Raw genomic sequence first — 20,274 nt, 5'->3', positions numbered from 1 at the left:
TTCAGCCTGGAGAAGAGAAGGCTCAGGGAGGGAACTTATGGGTGACTCTAAATATCTCTTTGTGGGGAGGATAAAAGAGAACAGAACAAAACTCTTCCCAGTAGTGTCCAGTGGCTGCCCCATCCAAGACGGGGCTTGGAGCAACCTGGGCTAGTGGAAGGTGTCCCTGCCCATGGCAGGGGGTTGAAACAAGGTCATCTTTAAGGTCTCTGCCAACCCAAATTGCTCTGTGATTCTGTGATGCTACAACTCAAGTTTAAACATGAAAAAAGCTTTGTTTTCATAAAGGCAATCAAGACTGAAATCCCAGAAAGGGATCATTAAAACTATTCAGAGTGGACACACTCCTTGGCAGCCTTTCTGGTTGATCTGGCTTCGAGGAGGACTGGGTCATCTCCAGAAGTGCCATCAAGTTTCCACCATGCTGTGACTGTGTGTGAAGATTTGGACCATCCCCATCTCTGCTGCTTTTCCCTTGTTTTGCACAGTGGCATTATGACTGTCCCATGGGAGGCAGAGGGTGAGAGTGGATGTAGGATAAGTGGGCAAGAAGTTTGCACTTGAGACAAGAGCGATGCAACTTTATTAGTGAACACAGTTTGAGAGCAGACTAATTAATTTTTCAGCTGTAACAACATACCAAATGCTCTTGGAGGCAACAGTCTCAAAGACCTCACAGAATCACAGAATCAAAGCATGTGCTGAGTGGGAAGGGAAGGATCACCGAGTCCAACTGCTGGCCCTGCACAGGACCATTCTCTGTGCCTGAGAGTGTTGTCCAAACACTCCTGGAGCTCTGGCAGCCTTGGTGCTGTGCCCACTGCCCTGGGGAGCCTGTTCAGTGCCCAACCACCCTCTGGGGGAAGAACCTTTTTCTAACATCCAACCTAAACCTCCCCTGACACAACTTCAGGCCATTCCCTTGCGTTCTGTCCCTGCTCACCACAGAGATCGGTGCCTGCCCCTCCTCTCCCCCTCACGAGGGGATAACTGCAATGAGGACTCCCCTCAGTCTCCTCTACATGAAACATTCTCCTTAAAGAGAAAAAAAGGCAGGGAAACAATGTAAGATTGTCTTTCAGGAGTGCATTCTCCCGATGAAGATGCCGAGGGCGTTCTTCACCTCCTCGTTCCTCAGGCTGTAAACCACAGGGTTCACCAGGGGCACCACGACGGTGTAGAAGACAGACGCCACTTTCTTGCTCCTCAGCGAGCGGGCCGAGCTGGGCTGCATGTAATTAAAGGCGATGGACACGTAGAGGATGCCGAGGGCGGCCAGGTGGGCGCTGCAGGTGGAGCAGGCCTTGCGCCAGCCCGCGCCGGGGCCCGTCCTGCCCACGGCCACCGCGGCGCAGGCGTAGGAGCCGAGGATGAGCAGGCTGGTGGCGGCGATGTTGAACCCCGCCAGCATGAGCACCAGGGCCTCGTTGAGCGCCCTGTCCGAGGAGGCCAGCAGGAAGAGCGGCGGCCCGTCGCAGTAGAAGTCGTCGATGAGCAGCGGGCCGCAGAAGGACAGCCGCAGCGCTGCGCCCGCGTGGGTGGCCGCGCTCAGCAGCCCCCCGAGGAAACAGCCGGCCACCAGCCTCGCACAGAGCGCGGGGGACATGAGGAGCTGGTAGAGGAGGGGCTGGGAGATGGCCACGAAGCGGTCGTAGGCCATGACCGCCAGCAGGTAGGCCTCGGCCGTGCAGAAGGCGGCGTAGAAGTAGAGCTGCGCCAGGCAGCCCGCCAAGGACATGGCTCTGGGGCCCGCCGGGAGGTCCAGCAGCATCCTGGGGCTGATGGTGGAGGAGTAGCAAACGTCCAGGAAGGACAAGGCGCTGAGGAAGAAGTACATGGGGGTGTGGAGCTGGGGGCTGACCCTGATGAGGACGATCAGGCCCAGGTTCCCCACCAGTGTCAGTGTGTAGGTGCCCAGGAAGAGCCCGAGGAGGATGAATTTCAGCTGTGGGTGTTCGGTGAGCCCCGCCAGGGTGAACTGGGGCACCTCAGTGCAGTTCCCGTCAGCCATCCTCCCATTCCTGCAGAGACACACGGAGCATGAAACAATTCCTGATGCAATTCCCGCTTTGTAAATATCGGTGTGAAAAAGCTGGCACCGGCACCGAATTTGTATGGAAAAGATAAAAAATTGGAAGAACTGTTGATTTTTTTTCTTGCTATGACAGAAATGCTCCTTCCATCTCTGGAAGAAGCATCAGCAGATCTTACCAGTTTTTTTTTTTCCTAAAGTCCTTACAGAAAGTAGTTTGTCACAACCTCCCCTTTGACCCCATTCCCTTCCAGTTTCAAGCCCCATGTCTGTACAAGGACATTTTTTGACAGATGCTTCACAAATATCCTGCTCACAGTTGCAACCCTGTAACCTTATTCACACTGACGAATTTTCCTGCATTTCAAACTCTTACTTCATTTCAAACACCCTAAGGCTACAGTTAATACCAGGTTTCACCACAAAATGAAAGCATTAAAAACCCAGAGCCACTTGTAGTTAAGTAGTAGAGAATTTATTAATTTCTTAATATGTGTCTTCTCCTGCAGCTCCTGAGGTGAGATACACTCAAGGAATGGGTCTGCAGCCTGCCTTTTGTCAGAAAATATTCTCTTTTGGGGATGTGTGTTAAGGGGAGAACAGTGATCAGCTGTTGACACTGGATTAGATATTTCCAACAATTATAATTGAGAACTTCCCTCAGTTCCTCATCCTGTTGATATGCATTAGATTCCTCTAAAATCTTCATCCAGACTTGAAAATCCAGACCCTTGTGCCATTTAATCTGTATGAATTCATGTGTAGAAGTGTTATTCAACATATATTGTCCTTTTTCTCCTCTTCATCTTTGTTGCATTTTTTATCATTAAATTCATAATAAAATCCTTAATTTTCCTACCTTACCTCAGAGTTTCCTCAGTTTTTCAGAGTTCTCTTCCATCCCAGGGAAACTACAGGCGGGCAGCATCATCAGGCAGGGGTTGGTGGAAGATTTTGTCTGTGCACAAGTTTATTTAATTGTTATCAGAGACTGACTAAAGGCAGTCAACACTTTACCTACAGCATTGTATCAGAAATTCACCTACTCTCTCCCCTTCCAGAGGTCTCCATGTTATTTTCAGAGCCAATTATTATGCCAAAGGCAAAAAACCAGGCTCCACAGGTCTTTATGAAGACGGAATGATGTCCATGCTCATGGGATAAGTGATCAAAGCCTCTCCAGGGCACCTGGAAAACAGATTGAGATTCCTCCAAGGGCATCCCGAAGGGATTTCTCTCTGAAGTTTTATGTTTGGGGAATTTGTCAAAGCATCAGAAATAATATGTGTGCAGGATGTTTACAAATACAACTTTGGAAGAAATAAAAAAGCACATGACAGTGTATTTTGTGGAAGGATTTGACTTGGAAGAACTTTTTCTCCCTGTGTTTGTGGGGAATAAACTGCAGCCACTGTTTATTAATGGGACAACAGTTTATTAATGGAAAATCTGGGTTTCTTTTTGCAGTGGCCACTTAGGTTAAATATAAACCCTTGGAAGACAAATATAACAGGATATATATTTAATATGTATATATTTATTCTGACCATAGAACATGTGTAAAACTTCTTTTTGCAGGCAAAAAACCCCTGTGTTTCTTCTCTTCACTCCAAAGGGAATGGAGGATTCCAGCAAACAACATACACCCAACAAGGAGAGAGAGAGAGAGAGAGAGAGGAGGGAGATTTCATGGCTAATCCATAAAACATAATTTAACATATTTAGGATCTCATTTTAAAATGGATCAAGGATTTTTATCTCAAATTTCCACCTCAGACAAGGAGGAGACCTCTCTGTTTCTGCCATCTGCTCATGGAAGCACAAACACTGTAGAATTTATCAGGGTAGAGGCATCTTGTCACCAAGGTGTTACTTGGAGACCTTGAAGTCATTAAGACTAAAAGAGCTCAGCAATGGATGTATTTCAGGCAGCACTGACATTAAACTCTGAATTCCCTGAACTGGGTGGAGGAATGGTTGTGTTGCAAAGGAATTATTAGCCCTGAGCTAAGCAGGGTGAAAGTTCAGGGTGCCAGCATAGAATCCAGTCTCCAGGAGAAAGGGAGACATTAAGAGATGGCACTTTATGAAGCCACAGGGACGTATATAACCTATATACCTTGAATCATCTACAATTCTGCACGAGGGAAGCACTCCAGGGTTGAAAATGATATGTAAGAGCACACTGAGATTGATTTTTTCCTTCAGTTTCTCTGATCTAGGGGAATTAAGAATGAATCCAGAGCAGGAACATAGGTCACAGCAGGTCTTTCCTCAAATCCAAAAGGAACAGACACTAGAGGGGTGCCCTGGCTCCCACATATGCAGCTGTTGCTCTGCTCCAGGGTGAGACAGAACTCTGACAAAACACCCCAAACTGGGTTAAAAGGACAGTGTAGGAAGGTGGAGCCTCACATTTTTCCTGCTCTGTTTATTTTTTTCTGTTCTGCTTCTGTTTCCTGCTCTTCCTGTCTAGTTCTGGTGCAATGAATTCAGTGAAAAATCGATGTGTGCAGGTGGCAAAGCAGAAGCACTCAGTGTGTGCCAGTGGGGTTGGGCATCCTTATTACCTCAAAGAATCCTGGACTTTTTATGGAGCAGGAACTCTGGAGTAGGAAAGATCCCTCGGGTCACCTTGCACTCCACTAAAATTTGTGTTTGGAAAACTGAATCCTAACCATGGTGTAGGTCAGGACACTGAACCCTGTGGGAAGTTGTGCCATGTTACAACGACATGGGTGGGCTTCACAACTTCTTGATGCTTGACTTGGAAATGTAAGTGGTGTTGTGTGTACTTCATGCATTTCTTAAGATGGGGAAATATATTTAATAGTAACAATAACAATAAGAATAATACAAACAATGCAACGAAAGAGTACCCTAGAAAATCCAGGATGTATCACCCTGCAGAAAAGCTCCTTGACTTTTCAACCCACTACCAAGATGGCTGAGAGCTGAGAATGGATGGAGCTTAAATTATTTCCCCTGTTTCAGTATTAAGAATGTGAATTTGTTACCACAAAGACATGAGTGTTGTGCAAACACAAAGTCACTTTGATTCCTTAGCACTAGGCACAAGCCACATCCCAAGGTCTGTCTCAGACAGTGAGAGTTTATCTCCCCTTCACAGAGCCTTGTAGCTGCCACTCAGAGCTTGGACTCGATGATCCTGGAGGGCTTTTCCAACTTTAATGACTCTGATAGACACACATTTATATCCACAGTGATCAGAGGAGACTGCACAGCACTCTTGTGTTTCTGCTCATCCATTTCCCCCCTTAAATGATGACCTTAAGTGATGGCAAAGGAGCCTTCCTCCCTTCCAGTCTCCCAGAAGGGACATGCAGGAGCCATATGGTCAAGAAGAGGCCCCAGCCCTATAAAGTGCTTTAGAACAGAGGGATGTACATCCAAGTGTGCCTACAGTGCCAATTCCCAGCATTCAGGCTCTAAAACATGCATCCAACACCTGTGTGCTCTCACCTAAACTTCCTCTGTGCTCAGTGGAGAAAAACATTCCCAGCTGAAGTCTTCTCCTGTGACAGTAACCTAAAGCTGTGCCATCCAGTTGGCCCTCTGGAGGTGCACAGTTCTCCCTCCTAACTGCAAAGGGAGCCCAGAAAAGGAGTTTTGAGCCCAGAGGAGGAGTTTTGAGCCCAAAAAAAAGAGTTTTGCCCACAGCATCTAATTTTTAGAAGGTCAGTCACAAACCGCAGTTCCTATTCAGCTGCTGGAGCTCCAGAGGACGCCACAGGCTGGGCAAGGTGTTCTTGTCCTGTTAAAGCACTTCTCACCTGGCTGATCACTCTCCTTAGGGCACACCTCACCTCTTTGTTCCTCAGGCTGTAGATGATGGGGTTCAGCAGGGGGGTGAGGATTCCATAGAGCATGGAAACGACCCGATCCCGCCGAGGGGAGTAGGTGGAGGACGGGCGCACGTACGTGCAGATGGTAGTCCCGTAGAAAAGGCAAACCACGGTCAGGTGAGAACCACAGGTGGAGAAGGCTTTGTGCCTGCTCTCCGAGGAGTTCATGGACAGGATGGCCAGGAGGATGTAGAGATAGGAGATCAGAGTGACCACAAAGGCGCCGCTCCCCAGCACCCCAGCGACTGCCAGAATCACCAGCTCCCTGCTCCGGGTAGGCGAGCAGGAGAGACCCAGCATGGGAGGAATGTCACAGTAATATTGCTCCACTTGGTTAGAATCACAAAAAACCAGTGTAAAAATCAAAGAGGTGTGCAAGAGGGAGTTAAAAAACCCTGCCACCCAGGTGCCAATGGCCAGGTGAGCACACAGCTTCATGCTCATGATGTTCAGGTACTTCAGGGGGTGGCATATGGCCACGTAGCGGTCGTAGGCCATCACAGCCAAGAGAAAGATCTCTGTGCCTACCACATCAATGAGGGAGAACAGCTGGAACAGGCAGCCCTTGAAGGAAATCACCTTGTTCTCAAACAGCAAGGCCCCCAGCATTTTGGGCACAGTGACAGTAGGACACAGGATATCCAGCAGGGATAAGTTGCTGAGGAGGAAGTACATGGGGTTGTGCAGGTGGGTGTCTGTGCTGACAGCAAGGAGGATTGTGATGTTGCCTGCCACAGTGGCCAAGTAAATGGTCAGAAACAGCACAAAGAGGAGAAAACGGACCTGTGGAGCATCAGAAAGGCCTATGAGAACAAATTCAGACACTGTTGAGAGGTTGTCCCTCTGCATCTTATCTTTCATTATGGAAATGAGGCAGAGGTTTCCCTGGAAGAGAGAAAAGGTTGGAACTTAGTCAAAGTTGCAGCCCCCTTCTAAAGACTGCAGTTCAAAAACATTTCCAGGCTTCCATTGCCACACTCAAAATCTAAATTTTTCCCACCTACACTCAGTGTAAAAGGAAAAATGTAGGCATTAAGCTTCAAAGGCATTAATCCAAAATGTTTAATTCCTGCAAGTTGTCATCTCAGCCTGAAGAGCTGAAAGTTGGTGTTACCTTGTCTGTGGTGTCCAGCTTGATTGGACACAGTCCCAGGCAAGGTGAGTGGTCTTTGAAGGTTCTCTGAGTGAGGGGAGTGGGGTACAGGTCCCTAGAAAGCCTTTCAGCATAAATTATTCAGGTCCAGAGAAGAGCAACGAGGCTGGGGAAGGGACTGGAGCACAAGTGCTGTGAGGAGAGGCTGAGGGAGCTGGGGTTGTTTAGCCCCGAAAAGAGGAGCCTCAGGGGACACCTCATCACTCTGATTTAGTGATAATAATGTCACCAGAGGTGTCTAGTTTACTAGCTGAACCTAAAACTTATTTTGAATGGAGTAATTAAACAGAAGAATTAAATTCCTGGTAATCAAAAGAAAAATGTCCCTTCTCGTGGCAGGAGGTTGGAACTAGAGGATCTTTAAGGTCCCTTTCTTCCAAAACATTCTGTGGTTCTATGATTTTGGTTTCTTCAGTTTTATCCAGTGGGACATAAAAAGAGATATAATCTGGTATCCAATTAAGAACTTCCCACCTTTCTATACATTTTGCCCTCTAGACTTCCATAACAGTACTAGTACTTTTAGGATATATCTAGACTTCCCCTTTTGCTCTTTTTCCCATTCAAAGAAGACTAAATTTGGCATTAAAGCCTCTTCCCATTTATCCTGCATTGCTTCATGGAATGAAACTCAGTATTTATGGCAAGGATTTACGTATCAGCCCTATAGAGAGACAAAGCAAAGTTCAGAATAAGTGCCTTCTTTTTGGAGATTAGAGCTTGATTGGGGAATGGTGTGAATATTGTCCCATGTTCTCAGGTGTGAGAGATTTAATAGGTACAGAGATTTAATAGGTGATTATGATATCCCATCCAAACCAGGCTCCTCTGTGGTCTCATGTTCTCACAGAAGCTTAAGTCAGAGCTTAAAGTACATAAGGAATATTTTAGTCAGCAGAAATAAAAGGCAAGTTCTTAAAATGGGGAACTCATTCAGGTGAAATACCACAGAAACAACACAGAAATACTCACTGCTACACAGAATTAACTACAGGTAAGAGATAATCCTCAGTACCCCCAGGAAACACAACTACCCTTTTTCTTCCTTCACAATCTGATTGGAATATCTACATAAATCAGAAAAATCATTTCCCTCTGAAGGAAGAGTCGAGTCCAGGTTCAGCAGTGCAGCAATATTCACACAGACACCCATGAGCACCGGCAGATGGGCTGGCTGGGCTGCAAGGGTGAGCACCTCTCCTCTGTAATGAGATTTATAAACAGGAAGGTGTGTCTGGGGACAACTGTCTCTGAAGCTTTTTTGGGTGTTATCTTAATTGCATGTATGGGGTTTTTTTTTTCAGAATGTTGCCAAAAGGGGCTGGAAATGGAAGGGACTAAAACTATCAGCACTGCTTTGGAGAGCTAACACAAACTGCCCTTTGGTTCCAGAAAGCATCCCTGCACTGATTTATGGGAGAATCACTTCCTATGTGATGCCCAGGACTAGGAACTGTTCCTATTCCAGCAACACCATCCTGTAATTTCTGCCCTGTTCACATCAATGACACTGCCTGTCAATCATTTTTCAAGCTTGTTTGCTGTGTTTGCAGGCTGTGACTCCTTCAAATTTAAGGCTTCTGCATCTTGCATGGGACAAGGGGGAACACTTTTAAACTAAAAGATGAGAGATTTAAATTACATATTAGGAAGAAGTTCTTCCCTGTGAGGGTGGTGAGTTCCTGGCACAAGTTTCCAGGAGAAGCTGTGGCTGCCCCATCCCTGGAAGTGTTCCAGGCCAGGTTGGACGGGGCTTGGAGCAACCTGGGCTAGTGGAAGGTGTCCCTGCCCATGGCAGGGAGGTGGAACACAATGATCTTTAAGATCCCTTCCAACCCAAACCATTCTGGGATTCTATAAATTGGAATTATCCAAGGGTCTGGAAAAAATCCACATGGTCCAGATTTTTCTCTGTGTGCTGCAGTTGGCCCAAGGACCATAAAACATCACACTTCCCATGAAACTTTGGAATGAAGAATGAAGATAATAATTTGGTGTTATACCCAGATGCCAGAAAGGAGTGCAACAAAGGGATCAATCCCATCCATAGGTGTGAGGAGAATGGGGGCTGTGCCTTTCCATTTTCCTAAACTGGCTTCATGTCACTTCCACCGACTGTGACCCAACTTTTCATTGGACAACCATCAGAGGGCAATACCTCCCACAAAATCAAGGTGCCAGTCACCCAGGACTATTTTTCTGGGCTGCTGGCTCTCAGCTCTATGTCTAATGCTCCAGTGTGTATTTTCAGGGGTATTTTTAGTTGGGTCAGTAGAAGTAGAAACACAAGACAGTCTTTGGGGTAAGCTTTCTGCCTCAGGGTAAATAAATAAATAAAAATCTCACTAGTATTTCTCATCTTGCAATACCTCAGAGCAGCCTGGAGATACTTGGGTGGTGTAAAAATCCCTTTAATGTTGCCATCCCATATGAGCTGCAGGTATGGGCAGCACAGTGAAAACTCTTCATGTGTCTCCACTCAGATAGCTCAGTCACTCAAAGCCACTTGGTACAGTGCAATTTTCGAGCTGTGGACTCAACAAAGAATCCCTGGCTGAGGATGCACAGTTTAAAGTTACTGTTCTTACATCATATTCTATTCTAAAACCAGTTGTTAAAAAACAACACCCCAAATACCCCCAAAACAGAGAGGAAAAAAAAAAATCTCTGTTTGCAGAATCCAGATGTGCTCCAGTTGATGACACGCTGGGTTAGCCCTACTGCCCACCCCTGCTGCCACAGCAGGACCATCCCCAGGGCAACACAACCAAAGGAATTCTATTTTCACCATTTTCTGGGACTACCCAGCTTTGTCAAGCCTTGAGTTTTCCACTTAGGAGTGCTTCTGGTGATCCCAGCCTGACTGCAGTCCCTTTTCTCTGATGTCCATTTGTGTTGCAGTCCTAAAGCCTTTAAATAAAATTGATTAGACTGGGATTTCTTCAGTTTACTTGGCATTTAACGAAAACATTGTAGAGATTCTACCAGTTCTCAAGGGACTTTTTTTTTTCCCCCTTTGGGGTCATTTTCCCCTGCCCTCTGGATGACAGGGAGCTCAGAGAGCTGCTAATTTCCAGGAGGGAAAGAACGTGGGGTTTTAATGATGCGCGGGGGAGCCAATTTCCACACGCTTACAAACTCAGCTGCCAAAGTTCCACCTTCGCAATTTGTCAGGCCCCAACTTTTTAATAGCACCAACTGAGGCCTTATTAAAGCCATCCCAAGATGCTTCCTGGAGAGAAAAATCAATTACATTAAATCGTTTGTCTTCATAGAATGGTTTGGGTTGGAAGGGGCCTTAAAGCTCGTTCATTCCAGCCCCCTGCCATGGGAAGGGACACCTTCCACTGGACCAGGCTACTCCAAATCCCATCCTTGTATTGAGACACCATCTCCCAAAAATATGGAATTTTCCTTTGGCTTTTTTATTAAAGCAGAGTCAGGAAATTGTATGATTGCATGGGATTTCTATGTTATTACAGTTTGAAATGTGTAATAAAAACTTTGTTGGGATTTTTAAAAGTTATCACAGTGATACATTTTAATTTTTTTCTCAATTGAAGTTTACCCTAATTGACCTGGAGGACATTTTAATGTTTCAGCACTTCTCTCTAATACTAAACAAAATTTTAATATTTCAGCATTTTTCTCCAATACTAAAGAAAAAGAGCTCCCTTCCAGCCCAAACCATTCTATGATGATCCAGTCATGATTCTAAATAGGAATTCACCATTAAGATGAAATCCCATTTGCATAAAGATGGGAGATACTTGGAAATCTCTTTTAACCAGGAGGATCAGTGACTCACTGATGCTTCTGATCTTCCTCCTCTTTCTGCTCGTGTGGGAGCGAGGGCTAATTTAAAACAGAAATTTAAGCCTCCCACTCCCTTTGCAGCAATTTGAATTGGATATTGGGAAAAATTTCTTCATGGAAAGGGTTATCCAGCCCTGGCACAGCTGCCCAGGGCATGTGGTACAGTCCCCATCCCAGCAGGGATTTAAAAGCCATGTGGATGTGGCACTTGGAGATGTGGGTTAGGGGTGGCCTGGGCAGTGCTGGGGGAACGGATGGACTTGCTGGTCTTAGAGGGTTTTTCCAGCATAAATAATTCTATGATTCTAATTTAGATGGGATGGATCCAGTCCTAAATCACTCTGGTTGGTGTTCTCCTGATGGCAGCCACTGCACTTACATCCCTGATGGATTTGGTAATGTCACTGCTGCCCTCAGAAAGGATAAAGGTGGCTGAAGAAGTACAGAAACTTAATTACTGTGAGGTGGAAATGTTGATTATTAAAAAAACTTCACAGAACAAATTCCTACTGCCTTTTCCTTAATCTTCTTCCCCAAAAACTGTTGTTATCTTCCGGGGCAGAACACTGGATTGGGTCACTCCTTCATAGGATCATAGAATCCCCTGATGGTTTAGGTTGGAAGGAACTACAAAAATCATTCACTTCCACCCCCTGCCATGGGCAGGGACACCTTCCACTAGCCCAGGTTGCTCCAAACCCCATCCAACCTGGTTTTGAACACTTCCAGGGACAGGGCAACCTGTGCCAGGGCCTCACCCCCCTCACAGGGAAGAATTTCCTCCAATCTAAACCCACCCTCTGTCAGTGTGAAGCCACTCCCCCTTGTCCTGGCACTCCATGTTCTCATCCAAAATCCCTCTCCTTCCTCCAGATATTCTCCCTTGTATGTTTTTAATAATTCATTTCAGTGAGACAATTATGACTATGTTCTGAAAGGTTAAAAGAATTCACATCCTTATATGTCTGAAGAAAATCCTACAAACAATGTCTGCACTGTCTCTACTTTCACCTGAGAACATCAGTGTTGGTGGGTGAATTTGGGGACACTAAGTGCATGTGCCTCTGCCATCTGCTGTCACAGCACAGTAAAAGCATGGCAGAGAGGGAGAAAAATCCTTGCCCTGGATTTATTTATTTGAAAATTACGATCCCACACAAATGAAACAGTTTAGAATGTTTTGGGTTTTTCAGCATGGATTTTTAATATTTTAGAAAGCTTCAGTTCTTTCAACATGGATTTTTAATATTAATATTTATATATATGTATGTACACACACACACACACATCATTTGAAGTGTGTAGGCATCAGTGTCCAAGCCCTCAGTCTGTAGGGATGTAAGTCCAGGTGCAAGTCCAGGTGTGGTGCCAACCCCAGCTGGTCTCAGCAGGCTCTGCAGCACTTCCACAGCCTCCACATGGATTCCTTCACCTCTCTGTTCCTCAGGGTGTAGATGAGGGGGTTCATCACTGGGGAGAAGATGGTGTAGATGACACAGATGTACTTGTCGAAGGGGAAGGTGCAGAGGGGCCTCAGGTAGATGAAGATGCAGGGCACGAAGAAGAGGGTGACGACCACCACGTGCGAGCCGCAGGTGGAGAGCGCCTTCCAGTGCCCCCGGGTGAGGCGGCCCCGGAGGGAGACCAGGATGAGCGTGTAGGAGCTGACCAGCACCAGGAAGCAGCCCAGGGATATGAGGCCACTGTTGGAGGCCATGAGCCACTCGGTGACGTAGGTGTCGGCGCAGGCCAGGCGGATGACGGGCTGCACGTCGCAGAAGTAGCTGTCGATCGTGTTGGGGCCGCAGAAGGGGAGCTGGATGGTGAGCAGAGTCTGGGTGATGGAGTGGAGGAACCCCCCTGCCCAGCAGGAGCAGACCAGCACCCAGCAGGCCCAGCGGCTCATGATGGCCGTGTAGTGCAGGGGCTTGCAGATGGCCGTGTAGCGGTCGTAGGCCATCACGGTGAGGAGGAACATCTCCGAGGAGCCAGCAAAGTGCAGGAAGAACAGCTGGGCTATGCAGCCTTCAAACACAATGGCCTTCCTCCGGGAAAGCAGGTCCACCAGCATCCTGGGAGCGGTGACAGAGGTGCAGCAGATGTCGATGAAGGACAGGTTACAGAGGAGGAAGTACATGGGTGAGGAGAGCTTGGGGTCAGTCCTGACTGCCACAATGATGAGAAGGTTCCCCAGCAGAACCATGGTGTAGGCCAGGAAGAAGATGGTGAAGAAGAAGGACTTGCAACTCCCTGGTGTCAGAGAGGCCCAGGAGGATGAATTCAGTCACCCTGGAGAAGTTGCCCCAAGCCATTGCTGCAGCTCAGGCTCCCATGGCACAGGGGAGGGGGGCACTCATGGGCTGGCCAGGAAGAGTAGGGAATGTGCTACAGCTCCAAGGGTCGTGGATGGTGACAGCAGGATGCATTTACTCCTCTTTTTCCTGCTACAGAAAGCCCAGTGTCATGTCACAAATCACAGTGAGCAACATTTGCAAAGAGCACTGTCCCCTCCTCTCCTGCCTTCCCGCTCCCTATTTTAGGTCTCTGACCCCTCCACACTGGCCCTCACCCCTGAACTCACTCTGACCACTGTTTTCCTGCAGTGTAGTTGGTGTGACAAATGTGTGCTCCCATTCTGTCAGGGAGGAATCACAGAATAGTGGAATCATTGAGGTTGAAAAGATCTCTGAGGTCATTGAGTGTAACCATTCCCTCAGCACTGCCAAGCCCACCACTAAACCACGTCCCCAAGTGCCACATCCACACGTCACTTAAAACCCTTAAGGGATGGTGATTCCACCACATCCTACACTCACAGAACAGAGAGCTGGAAAAATGCTACAGTGTCCTTTTATCTGCTGAGAATTTGAAGTGCTATGGTGGAAGGAAATCCTGCCACGCTCAAGCATCTTATCTACAATATATGGCTCAACCATGAGCTGTTCTGTGTTCTTTTCCTAATGGCTTTCCTCTGAATTGAGGACAGGACTGTCAGTTAGCTTATCCCCTCTGAAACTGGAAATGCATTCACAGAAACCAGATTCCTCTCTCCTGAGCCAGAAGCTGTTTGGAAGCTTGAGTGCTCCCTTAGGCCTGCTGTTATCAGAGCACGCTCTGCCCCCCAAAACTGGGGTCTCTAACAAAGCAGAAGCTGCAAAACCCTGCCCAGTTTCTCCAGCTCTTGATTTTTAAAAGGAATTTTTAAAGTTCTCCAGTCGACAAATACACTCACTGTCTCGTGGAAGTTAAAATGGGACCAGCAGAGGAATGCACATTTCCATTTACAATCCCACCAGGAAATTCCTTTGCTGCTCATTTCTGCCCAAGAGTTTATAACTCAGCAAGCAGGAGGTTACTAGTAAGAAACTGGAGTCTGTTTTTCTTACATACCTCTTGCCTCCTGCGCTTTCCTCAGGTCTTGCTCTATTTTCTACCCCTTCCTGGTAGATCTCAAGGACATAATTCAGAATATATGTCTGCAAATCACACCATCAGTTCAGAAATGATCCCACTTTTCCTCCTCTCTTTCCCAGAGGCTCGGTAGTTTTCCAGAGGTGCAGAAAGAGTCAGCAGTCTGCAGCCAGCCCTAGGCAGTGGACAGAGACCTCAGGACAGGCATCACAGTTTGTAGCAGCTCTGCCTCCCTGTGTAGTCAATAAAGAGGAATAAACACCTTAAAGACATGGCTCACTTTACCTTTTTTAGGTCATTACACCACAGTGAGATGATTTATCCCACGAAAGATTGCACCTCTGTCCCTGAGTGTAAAAAGAGAGCAGATTCCTACCCCAGGCCAGATGCCTATGATGCCATCAGCGTTAAAAAGAGCTGCCTTAAAGGATCCCAATGGCCAAAATTTAATATTTACATTTTTCTGCGTATTTTTCAACAAGGTACTGAGGATTTCTCTCTGCCTTTCACATAAACAAACACCACCACACACATGTGCTTTAATACCCCATGGCTGACCTGAAGAACATAAGGAAAGGAGAGGAAAAAATGGTTACTACTGTACCCAGTTACTAAATATTGATACAACATCAACTTTCTGAGCTCCACATTTGTAGCCTGAAAACATTTTAAATCATTCACTCCACGTTTCAAGTGATCTGACAAGTCAGGGAATTGTTCCACTCTTCTTCCTCCTGCTTGTGATTCCCATATCCTTGCTCTTACTTTTCTTGTTGCATAGAAACTTGCTTCAGGAGTTTTTCAAGCCAGTTTTTTTTCCTTGGCAGGCAGGTTTTACTGTGGTGGCATCAATGTCCTGTTTTCTGTCTGTCATTTACACTGAGACATCCAATGAGGGGACATCTCCAAGGCTTTTGGAACTGACCTCTGCATTTCCCGCATCTTCCTTCTCCCTGAAGTCACCCTATGCCAGCACAACCTATAAATACTCCTGGAACGTACTGGGGACTAAACACAGGTAAAAGAGAGTTGGACCTCAGAGAAATGTGTCATTAGCAAACTCCAAGCAGGTTCCTGAGGGCCTTATTAAATAGTTTTGCTGGTTGGGTCCCTTGGTTGGGTCCCAATTCACCTGCTGTGCGTGGAGTCCTGGAGGGTGATGAAGAGAGGAGAAAACACCACACACTTCTAAGCACTCAGGAGCCCTTTGTATGAAACAAGCCCATAAGTTTCTAGCAATGAAATTGTAAATTTAGGGTTATAACATCAATCTCTGCATCGAGGCAGCGTGAGGCACCAGGAGATGTTGCTTGAGATCAGGGAGCGTCAGGGCCAGGACAGGGAGTTTCCCAGGGACAGACTGGATCAATTCCTCACCAGGGTGAGATGTAAACATGAACAAATATGAATGTTCACTGCCCAAGTCAAAGGAAGGTCTGGGCAGACCACGATATCGGTGGTGATGTATCACTGAGAACTGTGGCTTAAGTTCAAATCAGATTGAACTTGTTCTTCTAGTCATGGTGTTAACTGATAGGAGATCCCCCATCTTTATTTTAGCACACGAGTTTTTTTATTTCAATTTGTCCCCATATCCAGCTGAGGATAAGTGAGAGAGGGGGCTGTGGGGGTGTCCAACAGCCAGCCAAGGAATCAAACCCATGGCATGAATTTTAGAGACTAGAATCTAGTCTCTGAAAGCATATAATCTCCAAAAAGAATGAATGTGATTATTGATTTTTAAGTCCATTTCTGCTGCATCTTCAGGAGCTGCCCCTCCAATCCAGAAAGAAAATCTTATTGACTGCACCCCTGGTTTTAGTTTTACACAATGAAAATAAACCCTTAGTCTTCTGCCAGTCGTGGTTACCTCTTTCCCTTCCTATTCTGATGGACATATGGAGAAATTTTAAAACTTTTTCGTCTGTGTAATGATGTTTTACTTCTAATTTTACTGCCATCATAAAGTGACAAGGACTTGCTGCTGTATTTCATCTCCATGTGTCACCAATTACCTTCATGCAAATGAGTGAGTTGTCAGCTATTCTAAGGACATCCCATTCCTCTGCTTCCCCTTCCAAAATTTTAGGGCAAATAGAAGTTTTCAGAAAATTCATGCCTTGACCACAGCCAGGCAGTTTGCAGTAGAAGGGCATTGCCCAGAGTTGTGAGATGCTGGGGGCATTTCTGTGTTTCTGTACTGGAAATGGCTTGTCCTCCTTGTCCTGTCACTCCAGGCCTGTGTCCAAAGTCTCCAGCTCTCTTGGAGCCTCTTTAGGCCCTGGAAGGGGCTCTGAGGTGTCCCTGAAGCCTTCTCTGCTCTAGGTTGAAGACCTCCAGCTCTCCCAGCCTGGCTCCAGAGCAGAGGGGCTCCAACAGACATAGAAACCTTGTCTGTGATCTTTAACCCTGCTCAGACTGCTGCCCTCATAAGGGTCACCTGTAACATAAAATCGGTGTCTCAGGGTTTCTTTAAATAAAATTGATCCAACCAGTAATAGCCATAATTTCACGTTTATTGCACAGGAGTGGTTTTTGGACGTGGGCATTAATGTGCATGTCTTACAGTTGTTGGCACTGGACAGCCTAGGTGAGTATTTGAGGAACCAGGGGCAGGAGGGAGAACAAAACTGAAGGAGGCAGCACATTCACCAGAACAGAGCAAATACATAAAAATGGGAGCATTCAGACTCACTGCTGTGGGAAAGCTTTCAGCTATTACCCTGATGAACATTTTAATCATGATACTGATATTGAATAAGAACAGTAATTACTTCACTGGAAGTTGTACTAGCAGAGGAAGAAGGGAAGATTCCCCTCCTGTAATTGTCATCAGCAAATCAGCCAAACTTCCAGCAAATACCAGGGGATTTTTCCCTCCCTGTGATGTCTTAAGCTCACGTCATCTTACAAACATTCCCCATGTCCTTTCATTTCCCAATCCTCCTCACTGTCCTGCTCCACAAGGTTTTCATGCTGCTCTTCATTTCTTGGTTCCTCAGGGTGTAGATGAAGGGGTTGAGCATGGGAGTGATGATGGTGTAGAACACAGAGACCACCTTGTCATCCGGGAAGGTGGCGGAAGGGCGCAGGTAGATGAAAATGCACGGCCCGAAGAACAGCAGCACGACCACGATGTGGGAAGAGCACGTGTAGAGAGCTTTGAGCTGCCCCTTGGGAGAGTGTGTCCTCAAGGAAACCAGGATAGCAGTATAGGATGCTGCAAGGCCACCAAAACAGCCCAGGGAAATCAGGCCAGTGCTGACGGCATTGCTGACACTGACGGTGTAGGTGTCGGCGCAGGCCAGCGCCAGCAAAGGGTGGACATCACAGAAATAGTGGTCCAGCCCGTTACTGGGCCCACAAAAGGGCAGCTGGAGGACCAGCAGGGTCTGCATCAGGGAGTGCACGAAGCCCCCCAGCCCCGAGGCTGCCACCAGGCAGCGGCAGACGCGCGGGCTCACGATGCTCGCGTAGTGGAGCGGCTTGCAGATGGCGACGCAGCGGTCGTAGGCCATCACCACGAGGAGGAAGACCTCAGTGCACCCAAAGAAGTGGGTGCAGAAAAGCTGAGCCATGCAGCCCGCAAAGGAGATGGTCCTGTCCTCCACAAGAAGGTCGTGGATGAGTTTGGGAGCTGAGATAGTGGAGTAACTGATGTCTACAAAAGACAAGTAGCTCAGGAAGAAGTACATGGGAGAGTTCAGCAGGTCACTTGTTCTTATTGTCATGATGATGAGCAGGTTTCCAAAAATTGTAGTGATGTAGAAGAGTAAAAATAATAAGAAGCAGACTTTTGCTACTGTCCTGTCTTGTGTCAGTCCGTGCAGGATGAACTCAGTCACATTGTTTGTGTTCTCCATAGACACCACTCAGGCAGGACCTGGAGCACAGAAAAGAGACAACAGCAGTGACATCAGACCTGGGGCAGTATCAGGACATGCACAAACTGACCTCTGGCATGTTAAATATTCAGCTTGTTGTTGTTGTTGTTGTATTTTTGGGACAATTTCAGTTTGAAGTCAATACTTTCCTAAAGGAATAACAGTGATATCTGAGCCAGAATGTTTTATTAACATAAGTAAAACCAAGCTCAGATTATTTAGCTGAGGAGGGTGGTAAAAACAAGACCCAGGTCCTGGACTTAGTTCTGAACACCTCATAAATACACCTTTAGTGACACTGGGGTAGTGAATGAGCTGTTGGTGACCCTCCCCTACTGACAAACACACACAAATTCACCTTTGCAGCATTCCCACACGCTACACAGCGATCACTACTGTGAGATATCCCTGGAGGTGCTCAAGACTACCTTGGATAGGGCTTGGAGCAACCCAATCTAGTCAGAGGTGTCCCTGCCTGTGGCAGGGGGGGTCAGAACAATATGAGCTTTGAGGTACCTTCCATCCCAAACCATCCTGTGATTCTAAATCTGTAATGGAGAGTGGGTTTTTTCCTAACCATAAAATAGACCCCACAAAAGTCACTCACCAGAAATGCTGCTTTTCAAAGGTAGGATTTCAGCCAGGCCTGAACAAAAGGAAGGGACAACCTCAGAACATTTACACTGAGAGCTTTCTTGCTGTCACTCTTCTGACAACCTCTCCAAACCACTTCAGGTGGTTTCATCAGAATGTCTCAGCTGCAGTTTGCTGCTTAGAAGTTGTGAAAGCAAGCAGAAACCTCTGCCAACTCTGAGCCCTGCAGTGGCTGAAAAGAACAGCCCAACTCTCTGTCTGCATTCCCCATTCTGAAAAAAAAAAAAACACCAAAACAACTTGCAAGAGCATCTACAAGAACAATTATTTCTGTAGCAGAAATAGTTCCAATAAATCGCACAGCAGAAGCACAAGACTATCAGGAGTAATGAGATCCCAGAGGCAAATGAAGTTTTGTCAGAAATCATCGGTGGACAAGGAGCTAAAATTGTTCTTTGAATAGTTATTAGGGTAGTGTCTGGAGAGAAGTGTTGGAGTAAAGATGTCTCTTACATAGGATATGTATATAAATTTATATAAAGTCTGCTGTCTGTCCTAAGCTAATATTTCTCATCTGCATCTTTATTTCTTATTAACTTGCTCTTACCACTGCACCAAAAAACAAAAACAAACAAACAAAAAACCAACCAACCAACCAGAAAAAGCCCCACACCTGTGTTACCAGTGTTACCCCTTAGATGACTGATGAACATAAATTTGAAACAAGAAGTAACACAAGAAATTACTTCAAAAATTTGGAAAGGTTTGTGCTGAGCTCTCTCTGCCTATCAGTTATTTTTACTGCCACAGTGCAAAGCACAGAAGCAACGTTTTAGCTCAAGTATGAAGTTCTTGTAAGAATTCTTAACAAAACGTAGAGGAGCCTAATGCTGCTTTCAGCAACAGCTTCCATAAGCTGTGGGTGAATACTTGCTCAGCAGCACTCAAAAATGAGACCTCCAAGCATTAATATTCAACTCCAAAGCATTTAAAAATGTATCTATTTTTAGTATTTTCTGTGTGTGTGTTATAAAGTTATAAACCCTATCTTGAACTGGGAATACCTTGAAACCTTCAACCCCACTTCAGGCAAGGAGTTGTCTTGGCTACTGGAATAGTTCCTAAACAATTCTTTTTTATTATTATTCACCCATGAATTTGTGCCTCCCAAGCCCTACTTTGGTGACTCCTTAATTTTTAACAGTCAGTAAAGTGTCTCTCATTAGATGTGTGATTCTATATTAGTCTAAAGATGAAAATAAAAAAAATGTGAGCCAGAGCTGAAGGATAGAGGGTGTGGTTGGAAGGATGGCAGCAGTGATGGGAGAAGTAAACAGAATTGTGGAATTATAGAATAACTGTTTGGGTTGGAAGGGACATTAAAGACCATCTCATTTCACCCCCTGTCGTGGGCAGGGAGACCTTCCACTAACCCAGGTTGCTCCAAGCCCCGTCCAACCTGGTCTGAAACACTTCAGAAAGGATTTGTTGAGGTGACAGGGGAAGGGGAGAAGTTTC

General features: G+C 46.3%; 4 protein-coding genes across 4 annotated transcripts; all 4 read right to left on the bottom strand.

Annotated features, from left to right (window-relative positions):
* Positions 1-1,078: 1,078 nt before the first annotated feature.
* Positions 1,079-2,011, bottom strand: LOC126651162 (olfactory receptor 1052-like). Its single transcript, XM_050336737.1, has one exon. The coding sequence runs from the start codon at positions 2,009-2,011 to the stop codon at positions 1,079-1,081; it is 933 nt and encodes a 310-aa protein (XP_050192694.1).
* Positions 2,012-5,751: 3,740 nt separating this feature from the next.
* Positions 5,752-6,747, bottom strand: LOC126651161 (olfactory receptor 5F1-like). The gene has a single exon (XM_050336736.1). The coding sequence runs from the start codon at positions 6,745-6,747 to the stop codon at positions 5,752-5,754; it is 996 nt and encodes a 331-aa protein (XP_050192693.1).
* Positions 6,748-10,911: 4,164 nt separating this feature from the next.
* Positions 10,912-13,179, bottom strand: LOC126651159 (olfactory receptor 1509-like). The gene is given in 3 exon segments (XM_050336734.1): positions 10,912-10,986; positions 12,279-13,097; positions 13,099-13,179. Coding segments are annotated over 3 exon segments (975 nt in total).
* Positions 13,180-17,208: 4,029 nt separating this feature from the next.
* LOC126650437 (olfactory receptor 4S2-like) lies at positions 17,209-18,141 on the bottom strand. Its single transcript, XM_050335236.1, has one exon. The coding sequence runs from the start codon at positions 18,139-18,141 to the stop codon at positions 17,209-17,211; it is 933 nt and encodes a 310-aa protein (XP_050191193.1).
* Positions 18,142-20,274: the final 2,133 nt, after the last annotated feature.

Source organism: Myiozetetes cayanensis, unplaced genomic scaffold (assembly GCF_022539395.1).
Source record: "Myiozetetes cayanensis isolate MyiCay16 unplaced genomic scaffold, myiCay2020 scf6-25, whole genome shotgun sequence".
Taxonomy (NCBI): domain Eukaryota; kingdom Metazoa; phylum Chordata; class Aves; order Passeriformes; family Tyrannidae; genus Myiozetetes; species Myiozetetes cayanensis.
This window is presented reverse-complemented; position numbering and strand designations above follow the sequence as displayed.